The 21,365-nt window shown below is 34.5% G+C and overlaps 3 protein-coding genes across 3 annotated transcripts; 1 reads left to right on the top strand and 2 right to left on the bottom strand.

Annotated features, from left to right (window-relative positions):
* Positions 1 to 577: 577 nt before the first annotated feature.
* Positions 578 to 2,799, bottom strand: LOC128167747 (uncharacterized). Its single transcript, XM_052833638.1, has 2 exons — positions 1,153 to 2,799; positions 578 to 668 (listed from the first exon to the last, which is right to left on the bottom strand). The coding sequence occupies exon 1, from the start codon at positions 2,789 to 2,791 to the stop codon at positions 1,745 to 1,747; it is 1,047 nt and encodes a 348-aa protein (XP_052689598.1). The 5' UTR covers positions 2,792 to 2,799; the 3' UTR covers positions 578 to 668; positions 1,153 to 1,744.
* Positions 2,791 to 4,288, bottom strand: LOC128166003 (uncharacterized). Its single transcript, XM_052830923.1, has 2 exons — positions 3,119 to 4,288; positions 2,791 to 2,805 (listed from the first exon to the last, which is right to left on the bottom strand). Exons 1-2 carry the CDS (start codon positions 4,286 to 4,288, stop codon positions 2,791 to 2,793), a joined length of 1,185 nt encoding a protein of 394 aa, XP_052686883.1.
* A 9,533-nt stretch (positions 4,289 to 13,821) lies between these two features.
* LOC128167748 (uncharacterized) lies at positions 13,822 to 16,682 on the top strand. The gene is made up of 7 exons (XM_052833639.1): positions 13,822 to 14,018; positions 14,095 to 14,179; positions 14,267 to 14,365; positions 14,488 to 14,646; positions 15,086 to 15,184; positions 15,622 to 15,887; positions 16,324 to 16,682. The coding sequence occupies exons 1-7, from the start codon at positions 13,944 to 13,946 to the stop codon at positions 16,450 to 16,452; spliced, it is 912 nt and encodes a 303-aa protein (XP_052689599.1). The 5' UTR covers positions 13,822 to 13,943; the 3' UTR covers positions 16,453 to 16,682.
* Positions 16,683 to 21,365: the final 4,683 nt, after the last annotated feature.

Here is a 21,365-nt window from a genome sequence, read left to right as displayed (position 1 = left end):
TTCGACTAGAATGTCGAGAAACCTCCACATGAATCATGTTAAATAATATTTAAAGATAAAATTAATTCAATCAAACTATGTATCAGTGGTAGAAATATTTCTATATAATTGTATGGATCCAAGCAATATTGAACTCTTGTCTCGTTCAACCAAACGCTCGGCTGACACCGTAAATCTCCGACAAGGGTTTACGGAGACAGCCGAGCGTCGAGTTGAACGAGACTATGTTGAACTCTGGCGTAGGAATACATACGACTACAAAAAATATTTAAATTGTTCGTACCATTTCTGAAAATCTGACTATTTTTAAGGTATTTGTAAATAAGTTTCCTTGAAAAACAATGCTTTAGCATACATTACATTGAATTCATCAATTATTTTCAAGAACTAAGTCTTGTCAGGAGCAATGATTTGTGCTGAGGTCCAAACACTGTTTCACTTTTGGTTTGTCCGAGTGACTGCATAGGAGAGTTGATTAAAAATCAACTCCCAAAAATATGTCTGTCTAGAAGGAAAATATTCAACAGTTGCTGTCTTGAATTTTGCAACAAGCGTTGTATATTCAATCCCCATGTACTGTTTGAAAAACAGCAAGTATAACCATATTCAATAATTATTGGTAATCTTTATTGAATGTAGATCTGATGTAGATCTGATGTGGTAAATTGCTGAAACAAATTATAAACAATTTATAAATACATGGGATAATATGCAAACTGACATTTTAACAATTCACACAATAATACATTTATATCATATATGTATATATATCATAGTTTTCATAAGAAACAAATTGACAAATATCAAAATAGACGAATTCCAAAATGTGCACCCAGTATTGAAACAGTAGCCCGAGGGAAATTATGGAATGTAGGTAAAAAAGGGAAAATAATTTAATTGAAAAATATAAACATAGAATTCACACTTTATAGGTGTGCTGTGTACTTATTAATGACCAGTAAATCATATAAATAATGAAGTTATCCTTATATGTTTAATCTCAAGATATGTAAACACGAGAAAATATGGCGCCTACAACCTACTACAGTAACAGTCAAAACGAGGGTGCTTATGTTTGCTTTATAAACATGTCATGGCAAAAACAACAAATAAAATGAATATTTCATATATCTAAATGCATATGATACTTACAATTTGAGGGGACAAGGATGAAACATGGAATATGTTGGTATAGACAATGTGTAGCACTGCGGCGGGACCGCACGTATACAGCGTGAAAAACTGAGCATAGAAGAGTTCCACATAAAGAGGAATAACTCTCAGACTGCACAATACAAGATCAAGAGAGATAACTCTTGGTTCCACTACACTCCCCGCCTGGCATCTTTGAGATGCCACTACTCATATGCATGCACAAAACATTTCAAATTGTGATAAACTAGTTGATAAACAATACATCTCGTGATCACTTGATACATGAATCATAATACAAGTCAATGTTTACAAATTCATTGTTAACAGTCCATTATTCACAGTCCATAAGTTACAGTCCATTATTCACAGTCCATAAGTTACAGTTCACATCTAGTCACTGTTCACTTTCTATCAGCAACACGAGATCATGAATTGGTCGAATGTAAAATGTTGGTTTTCCTGCTCGAATAGTTCGCACAACAACTTTTCTCACGATTCCATCGTCACTTGGAAATACGCGGTCAATAATACCTGTTGGCCAGTTGTTCCGGTGCTCAGCGGGATCTTTCAACAGTACCACATCATCTTCTTAAACGTTTCTGGTTTCGCTTTTCCACTTACGTCTACTTTGTAGGATAGATAGATACTGCTTAAGCCACTGATTCCAGAAAATATCTGCAAGGATTTGGACACGTTTCCATTGCGCTCTGTAAACGTCTTGTAGACTGAGTGAATCAGACACGACTGGTAGGAAATCAACTTTTCCGGTGAGAATCATAGTTGGTGTAAGAATCATTGGGTCATTTGGATCCGAAGGTATCGGTGCTATTGGTCTAGAGTTTATGATGGCACAAACTTCACATAAAAATGTTGCTAATGTCTCATGTGTTAGAGGTTTACCACTAGATTCCAAAAGCATTGAATCGAGGATTTTCCTTGTCATTCCTATGACTCGCTCCCAGACACCACCCATATGGGAGGAATGTGGGACATTGAAAATCCAGGTGATGTAGGATTTGTCCAGGAACTGTTGAACTGGTCCCTCTTCTACTTTTATCGTGTTCACTCTCATTTCCTCAGCAGCTCCAATGAAATTGGTGCCTCGGTCAGATCTTATTATCTTCACTGGGCCACGGAGTGATAGAAATCTACGCAGTGCATTTATAAAACATGAACTCGACATCTCTTCAATAACCTCTATGTGAGCCGCTCTTGATGTTAAACAGGTAAACATCAGTCCCCATCTCTTGCTGTTTGCAACTCCTCCTCTAGTTCTGCGGGTACAGACTTCCCATGGTCCGAAGACATCAATTCCAACAGATGTGAAAGCTGGGCCTGGTGTAATCCTGTCCTCTGGTAAGTCTGCCATCATCTGTGTTTCGAGGCCACGGCGAAGTTTTCGACAAGTCACGCAAGTGTGAATGAAAGATGAAATCATGCGCTTGCCTCCCAGGATCCAATAACCTGCCGTACGAAGTGCACCTTCAGTGAATAATCTCCCCTGATGTTTGACTTGCTCGTGAAAATGACGAATCAAAAGAACAGAGATATGACTGTTCTTGGGAAGAATAATTGGATTGATTTCTTTTGATGGTAAAATTCCAGCAGCTTTGTTCAATCTTCCACCAACACACATTAGTCCATTTTCATCTAAGAATGGTGCAAGTGTGGATATACTTGTGTCTTTCTTCAAAGGTTTTCCAGACTTTAAACTGTTTATCTCTTTTGAGAAGAATTCTTGTTGAATCTGTTTTAGGACAAAGGTCTCGGCTTCACGAGTTTCATCATAACGGGTAAGTTGCATAGGTTTCTGGTCACGACAAGCTCTAAACCTGCGGCAAACTCGCTTGAGACAAGCAATGCCCGTAATGAGACAACTCCAACGATCAAATCGATCAAATTTCTTGGTAATGAGATCAGATCCTGTTGTTGTAATGGCAACATCAGTTTGTGAACATATTACTGGTCTATCGATTGGACGGACTTCTCTGTCACTATCAGGTTCAACAAGTGGAAACTGTGTAGGTTTCATTTCCGTCACATCACACAACCATTGTGGACCAGTAATCCATGGTAACCGCATAATGTTGATCACATTAGTGTTGCGTCTTGTACAAGAATCTGCAGGATTCTTTTCACTGGAAATGAAGTTCCATTGATTGGCATTAGATATTCGTAGAATACGATCAACTCGGTTGCTTACATAGGTGTAAAATCTTCGAGTCCTATTACCAATGTAGCCTAACACAACTCTGCTATCTGTGTAAAATCTCATGGTTTGCAATGGGATGCCAAGTTGTACAGATATGATCTCTGCGAGTTCCGTTGCTAAGACAGCTCCACACAATTCTAGGCGAGGAATGGTGTGGCCATTAAGAGGTGCTAACTTGCTTCTTCCCATGATGAATCGAACGCTTGTTTGTCCATCACTTACAGTTTTTATATATGCTGATGCTGCTATTGCCTTTTCTGAAGCATCTGAGAATATGTGAACTTCTGCTGTCTGGGCTGAACTAACAGAAGTGTGAGACATCATACGGGGAATGGCGATATCACTGAGACAGTGAAGAGACGATTGCCACTCCTTCCACTTTTGAAGATTATTGACAGGTAATGGTTCATCCCAGTCAACTCCTTCAGGTGTGCATTCTCGGAGAAGTATTTTACCGCTGATGATAATTGGTGATATGAAACCTAATGGGTCGAATAGGCTGTTTACAGTTGAGAGCAGACCGCGACGAGTAAAAGGGTTCTCTTCAGTAGGTACTGTAAACACAAAAGTATCGTCCTTCAGTCTCCAACAAAGTCCAAGAGATCTGTGTATCATGTCATCACTATCTATTTCTTTCAGCTGTTCTCCATGATCACTGACATCAAAGGCGTCCATCACAGCTTGTTTATTGGACGTGATTTTGTGAAGACGAATCTGACCTTCCAGTTTCATGGTTGACTGAGTACGCTTCATCAGGCTGATAGCATCTGATTCATTTGGTAAAGAGATTAACCCGTCATCAACGTAGAAGTTATGCTGTACAAAGTTTTTCACATCTTGATCAGCGTGTTCGACAGTCTTAAGGAGTCCATAAGATGCAATAGCAGGCGATGGACTGTTGCCGAATACATGTGAAGTCATTCTGTACTCTATCATGATGTCATTTGGGTTGTTTTCTTTATACCAAAAGAAGCGTAGGTAATTGCGGTGGTCTTCATCAACACGAAATTAGTAAAACATCTGCTCTATATCTGCTGCCATCGCCACCTCATCCTTCCTAAAGCGAAGTAAGATCCCAAGAAGACTGTTGATCATGTCTGGACCAGACATGAGTACTGAATTGAGGGAAACTCCACCATACTTGGCTGACGAGTCGAAAACGCCTCTTATTTGATCTGGTTTCTTTGGGTTACGAACGCCAAACAAAGGTAGGTACCAGCAACCTGTGCTTGTTGGAGGTGGCGCAATTTCTGCTGCTCCACTGTTTAGAACTTTCTCCATGAATTTCACAAACTGTCTCTTCTTTTCTGTATCTTTCTGTAAACTGTTGTGTAGTATCTGAGCTCGATGTAATGCCTGAGATCTGTTGTTAGGAAGATCAGGTTGGTTCTCTCGAAAAGGAAGAGGTGCACTCCACATGCCGTCCTTGTCTTTAATGAATGATCTATCCATCAACTTTAGGAATAGTCTGTCTTCTACCGATAAACCAGTACAATCATCTTCAGGGGTCTTCATGAAGACATCTTCACCATGAAATTGAAAGTCACGCTCACCAATTATATAGCTAGACACAAGTGTTTGCTCTTTCACATCAATGTTGTTCTGACACGGTTGACTGCACGTAACTCTACCATCATTGAGAATAGACACTTTGTTGACATTCACTGAGGTTCTTCTATGAAGTTTACCGAGACAAACTTCACCAATTATAGCCCAACCAAGACTAAGTCTTTGAGCGAATGGTTCCCCTCGAGGTCCAGTGATCTGCTCTTCAATGTGATGGGCCTCAATCAAGTCTCTACCAATAAGGAACTGTATTTTTGAATTCACATCAAACTCAGGTATACTAGATGCAATTCTGAGAAGGTGAGGGTAGCTATTAGCAACTTCTGGTGTAGGAATTTCAGAGGTTTCGTTAGGGATGTCATCACATTCCATCAGAAGAGGAAGGTCCATTGTCACAGCTGTGTCCAATGATCGTATCTTCATACTATGTGCTTGCCGACCATTTTGGGCTGTCTTTCCCATACATGTTGTCAAAGTGTAATGAATGGGTGAGGACATAATGTTCAAGGCATCAAATAGTTCTGGAGATGCAAGAGACTGGTTGCATTGGTCATCCACGATTGCGTAAACACGATACATGTTGTTAGGACAGTCTGTGTGAAAAACATCCACAAGGAAAATTTTGCTGCATGATCTGCCTTGATAATGGTCGCCACAGAATGTAGTACACTTGACACTAGTGTTTGTTGAAGCTTTCATAGGTACAGGCGATATGTTGTCTGTTTCTGACTTCATGGTTTGTAGAGCTGAGTTATACATTTTCTCCCCGCCATGCATGCTTGGGCTTGATGATGGACCTTTGTTTATATGCAAAGCAGTCGTATGATAAACACTCCCACAAGCAGTGCATTGGATTTTGACTTGACAGTCTTTTGCTGTATGACTAGTTGAGGTGCAACATCTAGTACAAATGTTTTTACTTTGCAAGAAGTTCTTGCGTTCAAAGAACGGTTTTGCACGGAAGGCTCTACAATCATGAATGCTATGATCTGCCTTATGATATGGACAGCGGGCGTTGTTGTTGTTGTCTGTTGACACCTCAGACTTTTTGGAGTATACCGGTCTCTTGAGAGCTGGTTGTCGGCTGTTGGTGAATACAAATGCCGGATCATTTCTGATTTCACTCATCACTAGCACTCTGTTCTTGTTTCAGTAAATCTAAGTCAATGTCTAACTCACATTTTTTTCTGTTCATTTCAGCTATACGTATTGATTCATCTTCCTCAAGGCGAAGTTTCTGTTTTCTTAGCTCTGCTTCTTTTTTCATTACTTCCAACTTCCTCTCTTTTCTTCTTTTCCTCTTAGTGCTGGTTGTTGATATTTCTGAGGCTGTTTCTAAGAGGTCTAATTTTGCAGCTTTAATGTTGTCTAAGGCCTTGTAAACCACTGACTTTCCTTTCTCAAAGTCCTCGGTACATCGTTTCATCTCACTTTTACCTTGTTCACTTCTGGAGTGTCGTTGTAGAAAGACAAGGTACTGTTTAATACTGTTGTGAAACTCACTGAATGTGTTCTCTATATCACTCTGTAAGATTTGATATTGTTCAATGTTTCTGTCACATTTTTGCACACGTAGAATGCATTTCTCGACTTTCCCCCATGTTTCGAATATATGTTTCTTATATTTGGAACTTTCATCTTCAAATGCTAAGAGTCCTTTTTCACTCAAGATAACATCACGTTTATCCTTGGTAGAGGTGTTGGTTTCTTCAGTCTCGTTCTGGGAGTCACCGTTCCGTGGTAAGGGGAGCCCTCCAGTAGCCATGTTTCCTTGGTGTGTAAATTCAATTTACTGTACTGTTTGAAAAACAGCAAGTATAACCATATTCAATAATTATTGGTAATCTTTATTGAATGTAGATCTGATGAAGATCTGATGTGGTAAATTGCTGAAACAAATTATAAACAATTTATAAATACATGGGATAATATGCAAACTGACATTTTAACAATTCATACAATAATACATTTATATCATATATGTATATATATCATAGTTTTCATAAGAAACAAATTGACAAAAATCAAAATAGACGAATTCCAAAATGTGCACCCAGTATTGAAACAGTAGCCCGAGGGAAATTATGGAATGTAGGTAATAAAGGGAAAATAATTTAATTGAAAAATATAAACATAGAATTCACACTTTATAGGTGTGCTGTGTACTTATTAATGACCAGTAAATCATATAAATAATGAAGTTATCCTTATATGTTTAATCTCAAGATATGTAAACACAAGAAAATATGGCGCCTACAACCTACTACAGTAACAGTCATTACGAGGGTGCTTATGTTTGCTTTATAAACATGTCATGGCAAAAACAACAAATAAAATCAAAGTACTGAAAGTACTGGAAAGCGATAAGCCGGGAAGAGATTGTTAAATCATAGACAGTCTCTTCTGCGGTATATTTTAGGGTATATCATTTAATTTAACTTAGTCTCTAGCTCATATCTTATCATACGTAAAAAGTAGTGTGTTTCAACAAGTTTAATTAAAGGATGTTGTCATGGACGCCGATTCAAATGTCACAACAGTATTTCACCGTAGGTCACGTCAAAACGTCAAAACAGGGCTGAAGGAAAATAATTTCCTATTTTTCCTCCGAATTTGGGCCGTTTCCACCTGCGACAAGGGATAATCTTTTATGTAAAAAAGCATGTGTAAGGTGTCTGACTATCCAAGTTTTTTTTATTATGCAAGATCATTTGAATTTTTTTATGCTAGTTTTTTTTTTGGAGGAGGATAGATGAAAAGTTCGTGACTGGTCTTGTGCTTTTCAAACACACGTGTAACTTCGACGTAACAAACTCTCACGCCTTGATGGATGCATATGTGTTTTTGCTAAGTTATTCCAATTATTGCTTAACACCTAATACACAACCAAATGCATATAACACCCATTTTTTCCCAAAAAAAATTTTAATTGGAAATAAATCATCATCATAAATGTGATATCTTTTGGAGCACCCATATCCGATATATAATAATAATATTCATTAAAAGAATTTATTCCCAATTTTATACTGATAGAACAAATGTATCTGCATGCAGGCTAACTTGAGGATAAGTTTTCCCTACTGCATAGTTATGAGTTCTCCCGAGTACGACTTCTCCAGGGTACGACTTCTCTAGCATCCGCCAGTAGGTGGCGGTATTTCGGAAATGCGAAATCGAAAGTGGAAGTAGGATCAGAAATCTGGCGACAAAAAAGCGCTGCAGCTATGCTTAGCGCTTTAATGAATATTTCATATATCTAAATGCATATGATACTTACAATTTGAGGGGACAAGGATGAAACATGGAATATGTTGGTATAGACAATGTGTAGCACTGCGGCGGGACCGCACGTATACAGCGTGAAAAACTGAGCATAGAAGAGTTCCACATAAAGAGGAATAACTCTCAGACTGCACAATACAAGATCAAGAGAGATAACTCTTGGTTCCACTACACCCCATTTCTTCAACGCGCAGCAAAGTAGTTCATGGAAATTCATGCGCATTGTATGTGTTCAAAATGCATAGTCTTGTTTTTAAAACACGTTAATATGTATAACGATGCGACCGTTGGGGTGAGTGCAGCATGTGATAAAATAATGAATTATGATAAAACAATAAAAATAAAAGTAGCGACGTAAAGTAAAAAATGAATTTGAATGCAGAATAAAATAAACATGCCTAATTTTCCAGTGAATTTTTATTATTCATAATTTATAAGATTTTGTTATCTATTTATATATAGAATTTATCTCAGATAAAATGTTGTTGAATAATAAAGATTTTAACATAATGTACATTACAATTTATTGCCTCTTTTCTTGCAGCAGACAATTTTCTTAAACTTACATATAAAAAATTGACTTATCACAGAGTCCCAACTCCCCCGTTAAAAAAAAAAATCAAATTTACGTATAAAAAAAGATTTGCTGATCATATCACAGGCACTTGTTTCTGAGATTTTTTTTTTACCCTATAGTATAATAATAACACCTTGTGTTATTGTTATACTATGGCGTAATTTTTTTTCTCAGAAACAAGTGCCTGTGGATCATATAAGGAAAATGGATCTTCCGGGAGCATGTAATAAACGGAAGTGAAAATAAAGACACTATTGAGCAGCTAAAGAGCTAAAAGCATACTACGCACTCCCAATTCTTCACCCGGATTAGAATTTTCCTGATTTTCAGAATTTCGTTTTTCTTTTTGCTTGCGAAGATTTTTTGAATGATGTTGCCACGCCCCCTTTAAAAAAAACATTCCTGGAAGTTACCGTAAATATAGTGAATAAAATAAATTTGAGCATTCATCCAAATGAGAGCAAGTTACAGCTGTTTCCTATCTTTGAAGAAATGTCCCCATTCGTTAGCTCTGCAAGATTTTGAGAAGATTTTAATTGATATTTATATTTCAGCAGAATTACAATAACTACTTATTGTAATTTCCCCCTATTGTGACGTCAAAGTTCACGTCGTCAAGTGTCGTCTGTCTTTTTGAAAACACTCTGGAAAAAAATACGCGAAATATACTGTTTTGTTTACTAAAAAGCATGATATTCTTGAAATTACATTATTTTTCTGTTTCTCAAATTCTCGCGAGATGGTATCCAGTCTAGTGAGATCGACCGACATTGAGGAATTGCACTGTGGGTCGAAATTTACTAACGCCGAAAAATTCTGTCGGATCAATGTGTAAGAAATCCATTGTGACGTCACACGAAAGGACGATAACTCCGTTAGTCTTATGTAATGGAATTTGCGTTGTGTCAGCAGTTTATATACAATGCATGTACATAGTCTCATATCTTGTTCTCGATAGAGTGTGAAATGGGAAACCATAATTACAGGGAACTACTGGGACGATTAAAACAAGGCATTACTGGTCCGATTTACTGACGCCCAAAAAATCCGTTGAATGAATGTGCAAATAGTTCGAATTTTCTATTCACACACGCCTTGTCGGTAGAGCTCGCATCGCGCCGGCGCTGCGCGCCGGCGAGCTGCGTTCGCTATTAATAAGAAGACTAAAAAAGATAGACATCGAAATTAAAAAAAGACAAAACGTGGCTCTTTGTGTAACTAAAAGGTATAGCGGAAGCTTTTACTTTGACGCTGTTTGGTTTTTTGTTTACTTTTGAAGTTGTGTTATTTAAAGTAACATTGGCAATTTGCCTGCCTACAGCCAGGACTCTGCTTTCAGCAGAGCCCGGCTAAAAAACATTAAGCCCTATGAATTTACTATGAAGTTGCTAAATATCCCTATGTATACGCAAAAACCTTGACGTGTACACAAAAAAGTAATTTAATTTCTTTTGAAAAAAGTTCTATTTTAAGCACTGTTTAAAATTACTTATATGCTAAATTCCTACTTATTAACAATAATAACGGAATATAAAAAACTATAAGATGTATAGTCCATTCATGTACAATATACTACAAGAATCTGATGATAACACTATTTCATCCTGATCCACTACGTTCACGGTACTACAAAAATTGGTTGCCTGCAATTTATACTTGGTTAATGTAAAACTCATAAACCATCAGCAGGGTAAGCGAATGACATGCGCAAGATAATAAAGCATGACTTTTTAAATGTAACATCTATTAAAAGCATTAGTATAAACCACTTCAATTCATTGCTTAAAACGGAAAACACAATCCAAAAAGTTACCTGTAGTATCCCGTGATAGAGATGTATAAAGTGTGTTTTCAAATCAGTTTGAATTGCAGTTATTAAAAGTAATGTCTGTCCAAACTCCAACGTGTCATCATTATAGTAGTTAAGAATAATGTATTGAACACACATCTTGACTTTTAACACAGAATCACAAATTATGTTCATGATATTGTATCAGTGCGAGTGAGTTCAACGGGCCTCAATTTTCAATTACACTTGCATTCACTATTAAAGCATTAAAACGTACATTTATAGTAGTTTGTATAATGATACTGTTCATATAATAATTACAAAAAATAAATAACAATTATAGGCTATTTTCTGAAGAAGTATATATGTTCTAATTAACTATTTTTTAAAAATGTAAAGTCAGTTATTACCAATTATGAGGTAACATGTTCTAAATGTTTAATAATATAAAAAAAACGGTAAAATATTTTGTAAGCAAATAAAGTGCAATACATGTTCGAAAAGTCCAAAAAAGAGAAAGGCACCATGTTTATTAAAACAATAAAATGCTTTTTTTGGTGATTCATTCGGGATATGAAGGAAGCGACATTCAGAAAAGATACATAACCCGGGTTATGTAATTTCTCTGCAATGAATCAATAAAGAAAGCATTTTATTGTTTATATTAACATTTTTCTTTTAACTTATTAATTAATTGATCGTAAAATGTAAGTTAATTCACTAAATTACTGTTAATGTACATAAGTAAACAGCCAAATCGTCTTCTGTGAGACTGAGAGTCTGACATCATTATGATTATTTCGTGCAGTCCTGATTTTTCTTAGGTAGTTGTGGGTCTCGACCAATCGATAAACAGGATGTGTCAATTTCAGTCCTGTCACTTTCTTGTCAGTTTCAGTCGCTGTAAATTTCGATCAATCGATAAAGGGGCGTGTAGATTTCAGTCTGGCTGTTTCTATGGAGCTATGAATTAACTTAATAAGGAATAAGGAATCATTCTTTGGGTATTATGAGGTGATAATTTTGGTCGTGCGTGATCAAATCCAATAAAGCCCGAAGGGCTTTATGATAGATTTGATCACGCCCCGACCGAAATTATCACCTCATAATATTCAAAGAATGATTCCTTATTACTTATATTTATATTATGTTTAGCCATCGTACGATTAAATACTTAAATGAAAATAAACAAACCCCGCTGGCGCCCCATTTTAGCGTCATTTGTATTATGGGTTATATAGGACAAAATCGATGCGAAGTGTTATCACAGGCAAAGACACTGGAAAATGTAAATATATGTATATGTAGCACCGGCCGAGGCTTGAACTCACGACCTATGGAACCTACTCTCCCAGCAGTGAGCGGCCTTCGCTCTAACAACTATATATATATATATATATATATATATATATATATATATATATATATATATATATATATATATATATATATATATATATATAAAATTTAAAGATAATAAATATCCAGAATAAAATCACAAATTGATCCTATTAACCTCAAACGTTTTCGCCATTCCTGGCTCTTCAGGCAGTTATGTACAATCAATTTGTGATTTAATTCTTGATATTAATTATGTTAAAATTATTTAAAACTGTGCCGATTTATTTTTTGTTGTATTGGGAAATTTTATATATATATATATATATATATATATATATATATATATATATATATATATATATATATATATATATATATATATATATATATAAGGAATAAGGAATCATTCTTTGAGTATTATGAGGTGATAATTTCGGTCGGGGTGTGATCAAATCCAATAAAGCCCGAAGGGCTTCATGATAGATTTGATCACACCCCGACCGAAATTATCATCTCATAATATTCAAAGAATGATTCCTTATTACTTATATTTAAATAATTTTAAGCCATCGTACGATTATATATTTTAATATTGATAAGCAAACTCCGCCGGCGCCTCGTTTTTGCGTCATTTGTATTATGAGTTATATAGTACAAAATCGATATGTAGTGTTATCACAGGCAAAGACACTGGAAAATGTATATATATATATATATATATATATATATATATATATATATATATATATATATATATATATATATATATATATATATATATATATAGTGTTGTTTGCTGTACTTAACTTTGCTTTTATGCACATTCGTTTTACAGAAATTGCTGGTCATGCGTTTAATATCATTTAAAACTTTTTTATTCTCATTAAAATTCAAGTAGGCATTTGTTTTTATTTTTAAGATTTTTGCTCTTTCCTTTGCCAATAAAAATGTTTCACTTAAATTGTATCAATTTTGTCTATTCATACTTTAGCAAAGGAATGCAGGGAAGACGAAAGAGGACTTGAATACGAAGGTACGAAAAGTGTGTCCTCTTCAGGGCGCACCTGTATGCGATGGTCAGCTGTTCGTATTTTTAAAGATTGCGATACTTTCTTGTATAATAAGAGTATGTTAAAGGAAAACTACTGTAGAAATCTGGATGGTCATCCTAGTCTCTGGTGTGTCATTGACACTTACGACCTAATTGGATCTGATTTATTCAGCATACTATGTTTAGACCGAGGCAATAGGGAACCCTGCGATGTTCCATTCTGCGCCCAAGGCAAGGATCCCAACAAATTTTGTTACTGACTTTGTTATTGGCAATAATGTAGAATAAGAGTATACATTTATAAGAGATGATAAATTTGAAAACAATTTTAACGACAAATGCAACTGATTTGTAAAACTGACATATTCCCACATTTACTACATTTTACACTTTATTTTAGCATCTTATGAGTGGAATGGAGTAGAGGAGGCATTTAAAATTCAATTGACTAATAGTTCGGAAATCAAGTGGATACATAACAACAAAACAGGTTAACATAATTTTACATTCTTTTAATTTTAATTCACGTGACAAAAATCGCCTGCTGTTTAATGTATTTTTGAAAGTGTTTCAAAAGGGATTTAAATTCGTGTATTCATACAGAAATATACTGAGTTATGTTCTTAATGATATTAAACAATACTTTGTTTAATTTGAAGGAAATTAGCTTGTGCATTTAGACATGAGGTTTTTGTATTTCAAAGACACAAAAAACCGTAAAGTTAGCTACTGAGATCAAAGTTGGACAATGCTGTTCAGACTATCAATAAAGCCAAAGTATCTCTTGTTAATTAAAGGTACAAAGAATAACTACATCTTAAGGATTGAGCCTCTTTCACCAAATACCTTGTCACAAAAACCTTATTTAAAGCTCCCTTCTCTGCGATCTGTGTCTACTGGAAGTTGTTTACAGCTTGAATATCGTACCACGAATCTAAAGTTAGAATTGAAAACAGCGTCTCAGACGATGACTCTTCTTCCAAATAGCAGTGAATGGAAATTCGTGAACGTGAATATCCGTCCGGAAGCAAAAGAATATCAGGTATTTCATAAATTTGGACAACTTTGGTTGAAGATTTACAATATACAGAATAAATTTCTTTTTCCTTTAAATTTAGGTTTCTATTTCTCCCGTCTACTTACCAGCCTTTCCCAAAATTGCAGAAGTGAAATACATTCGTGTTCGAGAAGGATACTGTCACGGTAGAGTTGTGTAATTGTAAAATGTTATATCTTAATGAATTTGAAAACATATGTTAGGTACTCGATAATACTATTTTGTGGTTCTAGATTGTTTTCCATGTTTCAATGACGGTTTGTGCATTAAAATATCCGGATTTTGTGATGTGATCACAGACTGTCCTGATTTTTCTGACGAAAAGAATTGTGGTAGGTTTGAAACTCTAATATTTTATACTGAGTTGGAAAAAAATAAGTAAATTACGTTAATCAGTTAGAAGAGCAGTATGATTTTTATGATTATCTATGGTTGTATATATACTTCATTGCAGCCATGGAATGTTTTTTTGATAACTACTACGCCGGATTTCGAAATGAAACAATTTCTTTTGATCCCTGCACAAATGGAAAATGTAGTTTCAACAAAGAACAAAATTCTATAGGATGTGTTGTTGAGAATAAATGGAAGCCTTGTAATCTTGATGAATGTGGTATGATACTTTAAATATGATCTATTGAGTTATACTTGCCGTCGTGTAACTTATCGATGTGCAGAGATTAATTTATTTCGCACTTCAATTTTGGTATTTTGTTATAAATTGCCAAAAATTGGCAAAACAAGCACCCGTCCCCCGAAAGAAAAACTTTCTGTACCTTATGAAAATAAATGAGGGTATATTTCTATTTTCATAAATTGCAGGGAAATTTTGCTGTATAACAATTTCAAACTTTTTCTTCAAATTAAATCTTCTAGCTCGTGCCCCATCATCCGTTCGAAGAGAAAAAAACTTTATCTTCAAATTTGAACTTTTTTGTAAACGTAAACGATCAATAAAATATAGATTTTGTTCTATCAATTGTTTATGTCAAATATATTCATTGGATTATTTTTACTCTGTACAAAGCATATCAGTTTATCAATGCTTACAGAACGTGGGGATTTGACGTGCACATTTGTTGACGATACGTGTGGGTGGAAACAATGGAAGAACGGCTTAAAGTGGAAACGCAACGTTAACGAAAACACGGGTAATTTAACCTCTTTTTCATAAATAACTTTGTATCTTTAATATAAACCCAAAGTACATAATTTTGAATATTCAGTTTAAGATAAACTTGCTGAGTTGCCAGAAACCTACACAATTGAAAGTAATTCCTAAATTCACATCAAAGATATGGGTTTTTTTCCTATTGAATACTAAGTAATGGTATATATATGGTCAGGTTTACAATTTCCATTTCCCGCCTTTTTTCTTCCTTAGACAGTATTGCATTTCACCAATTATATTGAATGAAATCTATCTTAACAAAGTTAAACATCCTCGGTCTTGCAAGGGTTTTTTTCTTCTCTTCAAATTTGACAACTTATAAACACATTTTTATTTTCTTATTAGTACTTGACACTTTTATTATATTTTTTAAAATGAAATAAAGTATAGATTAATTCCTTAGATTTTACTATTTAGGAGATGCATATGTCTTTCCTGATTATGCAATTGACGTGAGTAGAAGTTTAGGAGACGAATCGATTCTATATAGTACACCCCAGCCACCATCAACGGAATACAGTTGCCTTACTCTGTTTTACTCTGGCAGAAATAGTCACCTTGAAGCGTTTATTACCAACGGAACGATGTATTTCAGAGAGAGGAGAGTATTTCAACATCTGAATATACAATCAGACGATGTCATGTCCACCAGTTTCCAAACACCTATAGATACCGCGTTTATGGTAGGATTAACCTTTTTTTACTTTATGGTATCAGTGAGCAGCTGTAAACGAGTTTCGACTTGCAAAAGAGTATTTCATCTTAAAATTCAAAATGGGAAAAACCCCATAAATGTAGATTGTAAATGGAAATTAAATGCTAAACAGGTATTGCGACATGCCTGTCAAAATTGTTCAAAATGTAGACCTTAAACATGTGCTTACAGAAGTTATGAAGGATCTAAATGTTCATAATTTATTTCAAACTACAACAACACTGTAATTTTTTTTATTTGAAACCTTTCGATTTTGCAAAAAATTATTCGAATTTGCAAAAGATGAAAAATCGATGCTATATTCTAATTCCAGTGACAATGCTGGTCATTCGTTCTATTTTTAATCGTATTTCTTACTCAGAAGTTAACAAAAAAAATAATTATACATAAATATTCCTTTACAGGTAATGATAAAAGCAAACTACACATCTAAATCAGATAGCATTCTGAAAATTCACAACATACGTCGAGAAATCGGAATTTGCAAAGGTTTTTTAAAAATACATTTTTTTTTCACGATTGAAATTTCTTGAGACGTATATTATTATGATCTATACGTCATGAAAATCATATCAAATTTTTAAACGAAAAGAACTATTTCATAAATAGTTTACACTATTTTTCTCAGATAAAGTCCCATGTGATCTATCCCAGTTCCAGTGCATCGATGGTAGTTGTATTGCGAGTCAAAACCTTTGCAACAATATCAGCAATTGTCCTGAGGATGAAGATGAAACGTTTTGCACACACAAACGTTATACCAAAGTAGCCTCAATTGTCTGTCCAGCTCATTGCCACTGTCATTATTTGATCTTCAAATGCAGTTCAATTATAGACGTTCCTGAGGAGGCAAGATCGCTCGATCTAAGTTTTCATAACGTAGACATTCAACGTTTGAAAGCGTTCAGATATCTTGTCAACCTGAATTTATCTGCATCTCTTGACAAAAATGTCTCTCTAGAAGATATTTCACATCAATTTGGATCCATGCATTTGCAAAAATTAGACATCTCGTTTAATTTCATATCTTATATAGCAGGCAATACCTTCCAAACCCTTCCAAATTTATTGTATCTTAATATATCTAACAATAGGATATATTATTTAGATCTTGGTTTTCTAAAACAAATTCCAAGTCTCCGCTTTTTGAATCTGAAAAATAATGAATTAAACAATATTCAGTTTCATGACCAAAAACATCCGACTGATTCCAATGAAACCAACCTTGCAATTTTGGACCTAACGGGTAACAAGATACAAAGAGTTCAGCCGGAATCTCTTTATTTCTTGGAATCTTTGATTAAACTAGACCTGAGAGATAACAACATCTCAAATACAAACAACTATTTCTCAAAATCCATGAAAATGATTACATTCCTTGATTTGAGTTACAATTCAATACAAAAGATCTCTTCAGACATGTTTCAGGGTTTAAATAAACTAATAGCGCTAAACATGGAGCACAATGTAATAGAACAACTTGACCGTTTTACTTTTTACCCACTTCAATCTTTACATAAATTAAATTTAGCTTTCAACAATATACGAACAATACACAGACTGGCCATGGCAATGGGTTCCTTAAGAGAACTGAATCTTACTGGAAACAAAATGGTACACCTAAATGCGTCTCTTTTCACTGCTTTAAAACAACTCCAAATTCTTGACTTATCTGAGAACGGAATGAAGTCGCTTGAGCGGAATGCTTTCGAAAGACTGGGTGAGCTGAAGTATTTACACATTCATGGAAATGAGTTAGTTGTCTCTAAATCCATGTTTAAAGGCTTGTGTAATCTGGAATGGTTACGGACAGACTCGTATATCATCTGCTGTGTTAGACCTTCGACAGTTGACGTTGAGAAATGCATCTCCCCTCGTGATCGCATATCGACATGTGACCAACTGATAAGTGTTGGGGCATTGGCACAGATAATCTGGTATATGGCATTATTTTCTTTTGGTGGTAATATTTACGTTATTTATTACCGATTGAAAAATTACTTCAAGGGAAGCGCGACGTCACAAACCTTATTAATTCTGAATCTAAGCATTTCGGATTTATTAATGGGAATATATTTGTTCATAATTGCAGTAGCGGACTTAGAATACCAGAATGAATATGGATTGAATGACAGTAAGTGGCGATTCAGTAATACATGTACCGCTGCTGGATTATTGGCCACAATTTCTAGCGAAGCCTCCGTTCTTTTCATTTTCTTGATAACGGCAGAAAGATTCATAGCATTTAAATATCCATTTTCAAGTGCAAAGCTTAAAAACAAGAAATGTGGCATATGTGCAGCAATCACTGTATGGCTATTTGCTGTTAGTATTGCCACAGCTCCTTTGTTTTACTATTCGGATTTCTATAGCAGGTCTACAGTTTGCATATCGTTGCCTTTGACGACAGATATGTTCTCCGGTTGGGAATATTCTACATCTGTTTTTATAGTGTTCAACTTTTTAGTTTTCATTGCTGTTGTTCTTGGGCAAATACTTATTTTTGCTGAAGTCAAACGCATTGGAGGTAATGTAACAAATGATACAACAAAGAGAGAGATTGCTGTCTTCAAGTCATTGTCCTACGTAGTGTTGTCAGACGCATTTTGCTGGATACCAATTGTACTTATAGGTATACTTTTTTTTAAATTTTTGTTTTAATTTCATTTTTATTGTAACAAGGAAAATTGCTTTTGAATACATTATAAATTCATTTGCTATGATGTTGTTTCTCTTTTAACTATGTTATTTTTCAAATATTTTGTTTGTAAGGACTGTTGGCAATGGGAGGTGTCAATATTTCATCAGACGTTTACGCTTGGATTGTTGTTGTCGTTCTGCCAATAAACTCTGCGTTGAACCCATTCATCTACACATTCAGTTTAATGTACAAGAAAAAGGTACAGTAGAATATTTGTTCACTCTTTTGAATATATTTGTGTATTTCCATGTTTAAAAAAAATGCCATATGTTTATTTCTTGATGTTTTTCTTTAAAATCTTAAACGCAGTGATATATTGTAAAAGTGTTTTATTGATAAATGATACCTCATTTGTGTTATAGAAAAGCCAATAATTATTTTTGTTTTAATAATTGCAATTTTATCATACGCTCGCTATCCGGCTGGATCTGAAACAACGCATTTTCAAAAAATAAAATACAATTGTAGCAGTTTTCATTCTAACCTAAAGTCCTTACACTATTTGTAATAAAGTTCATATAATCAAAATATAGGCATAAAAAGTTAAAACTGAAAAACACAATAGTTTTATTGTGGAAAGACTGATCCTCGATTTATTGACATATCCTTATATACCACTGTTCATATGAAATATTAACCTTAACGTTTATCTATTAGTATTCTTTGTTTATCTTTACAGACAAAGCAGCATCACTCTAACGGAACATACACACACTAACCAAACAGTTCTTTGTTATTCTGCTCTGATACAAAGAAAGGCGGGCCTGAAAAATCATTAGATTTTCGGTGGTTTTAACTTTATTGGAAATGCTAAAATTAAGAGATAATAGAGATTTAAACGAGCACCTTTTTACTTGGATACCTTCAATTTTGGTTTCGTCATATTCGTGCGTTTCAAGTAAATATCGACAGTCTTTTGTCATGAGACTCTTCATCAGTTCAGCATAACTTAGAAAATTATGCAGAGAAGTGTATATACTAGTATTTAATATATCACAATGAATATGGATTGTCGATATTTTTCTTTTATCATGCAGCTTTGTGCATCATGTAACCCCGAGGATTCAATTTGACTTGTTAACAATATTCTTTCTAAATGAATGAATGAATTGGAATATTGCCATAATTATACTTATTCACAAAATTGCAATTTTTTTTCAATTGAAAGCGTGTTGCAAGTAAAGATGTTGACACAAATTATGTTTTGATTTGATACCTGTGTCTGTCGCTTTTGTCGATGGCAACGATGGATCCTCTGTCCCATATTGCTTCGAACTGACCGTCAAATGAACTTAATGTAAGGAAGACCATCAACGTGGTCAATATATAATTATAAGATCGGACAACGAAGGATTTTTATTGTCGCAACACGGACACAAAATAATATTTTATTATTCATTCTTTTATGCTAAGTTTTCTTAATCGGTAAATTCTTTTAGCCCTTCTTTGAATTTCTCTTTATAGTTTGATCATAAGTTGTACTTCTTTGAATGATTGTGTGCTGTTTTAATCTTGCTTTGTTTAAATGATTACAAACTTATTTAACCATACATTGTTTGTTCTTTTAATTTTTTTCCCTGAAATGTCAAATTTTGTTAATATTTGTTCATATGTATATGAAAACTGTAGTATACATGTACCTATTACATTTGAATATATCACAGCAGTACAGCTTGATTTTATTGTCATCACTCTGAAAAAGAAATGACGAGCATAATTAAAATTTTACTTACCATTTTTACGAGGCATAGAAAAAATATGTAACTTTGTTGTAAGTTGGTAGATATGGGCAATAATTTAATGATCGGTCATTTTGAATCACAAAATGTCATTGGGAAAACTTTCAAACATTTCAAACAGTTTCTTTTCACATGTAAATTAATTTTGTTCGACTGAACCATATACCTTTGTAGAAAAAATAAAATAGGAAATTTATATGCGATAAGGAATTTTGTCAAAATTCATATATATATATATATATATATATATATATATATATATATATATATATATATATATATATATATATGTGTGTGTGTGTATGTATATGGCTAACGACACGAACAACTGAAATTGTCATATTTTCGGGACAGCCAGCCCCTTATTCAGGACACAAAAATAAAATATTAATTTGATAGAAAAACAACAAGGGAAACAAAATCCAGCACTACAACTAACAATGCAAACTATAGGAATTATAAAAGAAATTGCAACTACATTTTTTACAGTTTTGTTTTTAGTGTTTGAGATAGTGTAGGCCGTGTGGCCGAACGCTCTTGTCGATTGATTACCCCCCCCCCCCCCCCCGCCATGCTACGTGCCTGTCTATATATTAGGTTCGACACCTTTAAGATGCCTAGTGTTGCTGATTTTATTTAGTGCTTTACACACACACACAAACACACACACACACACACACACACATTGCTTAAACCCCCAAAGCATCTGGGAAGATTACCATCTCTTCTCCATATCATAGCATTCTTTAAGTAAACTAATTATTCTAGTCGTTCAAAAATCCTCTCTGACTTAGATAAGTCGCCTAGGTGAATTCGCCATACACAATATGTTGCAATAAATTCTGCGACATTTGATTTTGGTGGCATAGTTAAAACGCATTATATATCAGTGCAACATTGCAAGGCGGCTAAACGTTTCCATATGTTTCCGTAGATATCTGATCTAAGAATGGGTTTAATTAATATGAATGTAAAAAATTCGCAGTTTTCATGTTTTGCTAGTATT

This window comes from Crassostrea angulata, chromosome 10, assembly GCF_025612915.1.
Source record: "Crassostrea angulata isolate pt1a10 chromosome 10, ASM2561291v2, whole genome shotgun sequence".
NCBI lineage: Eukaryota > Metazoa > Mollusca > Bivalvia > Ostreida > Ostreidae > Magallana > Magallana angulata.
This window is presented reverse-complemented; position numbering and strand designations above follow the sequence as displayed.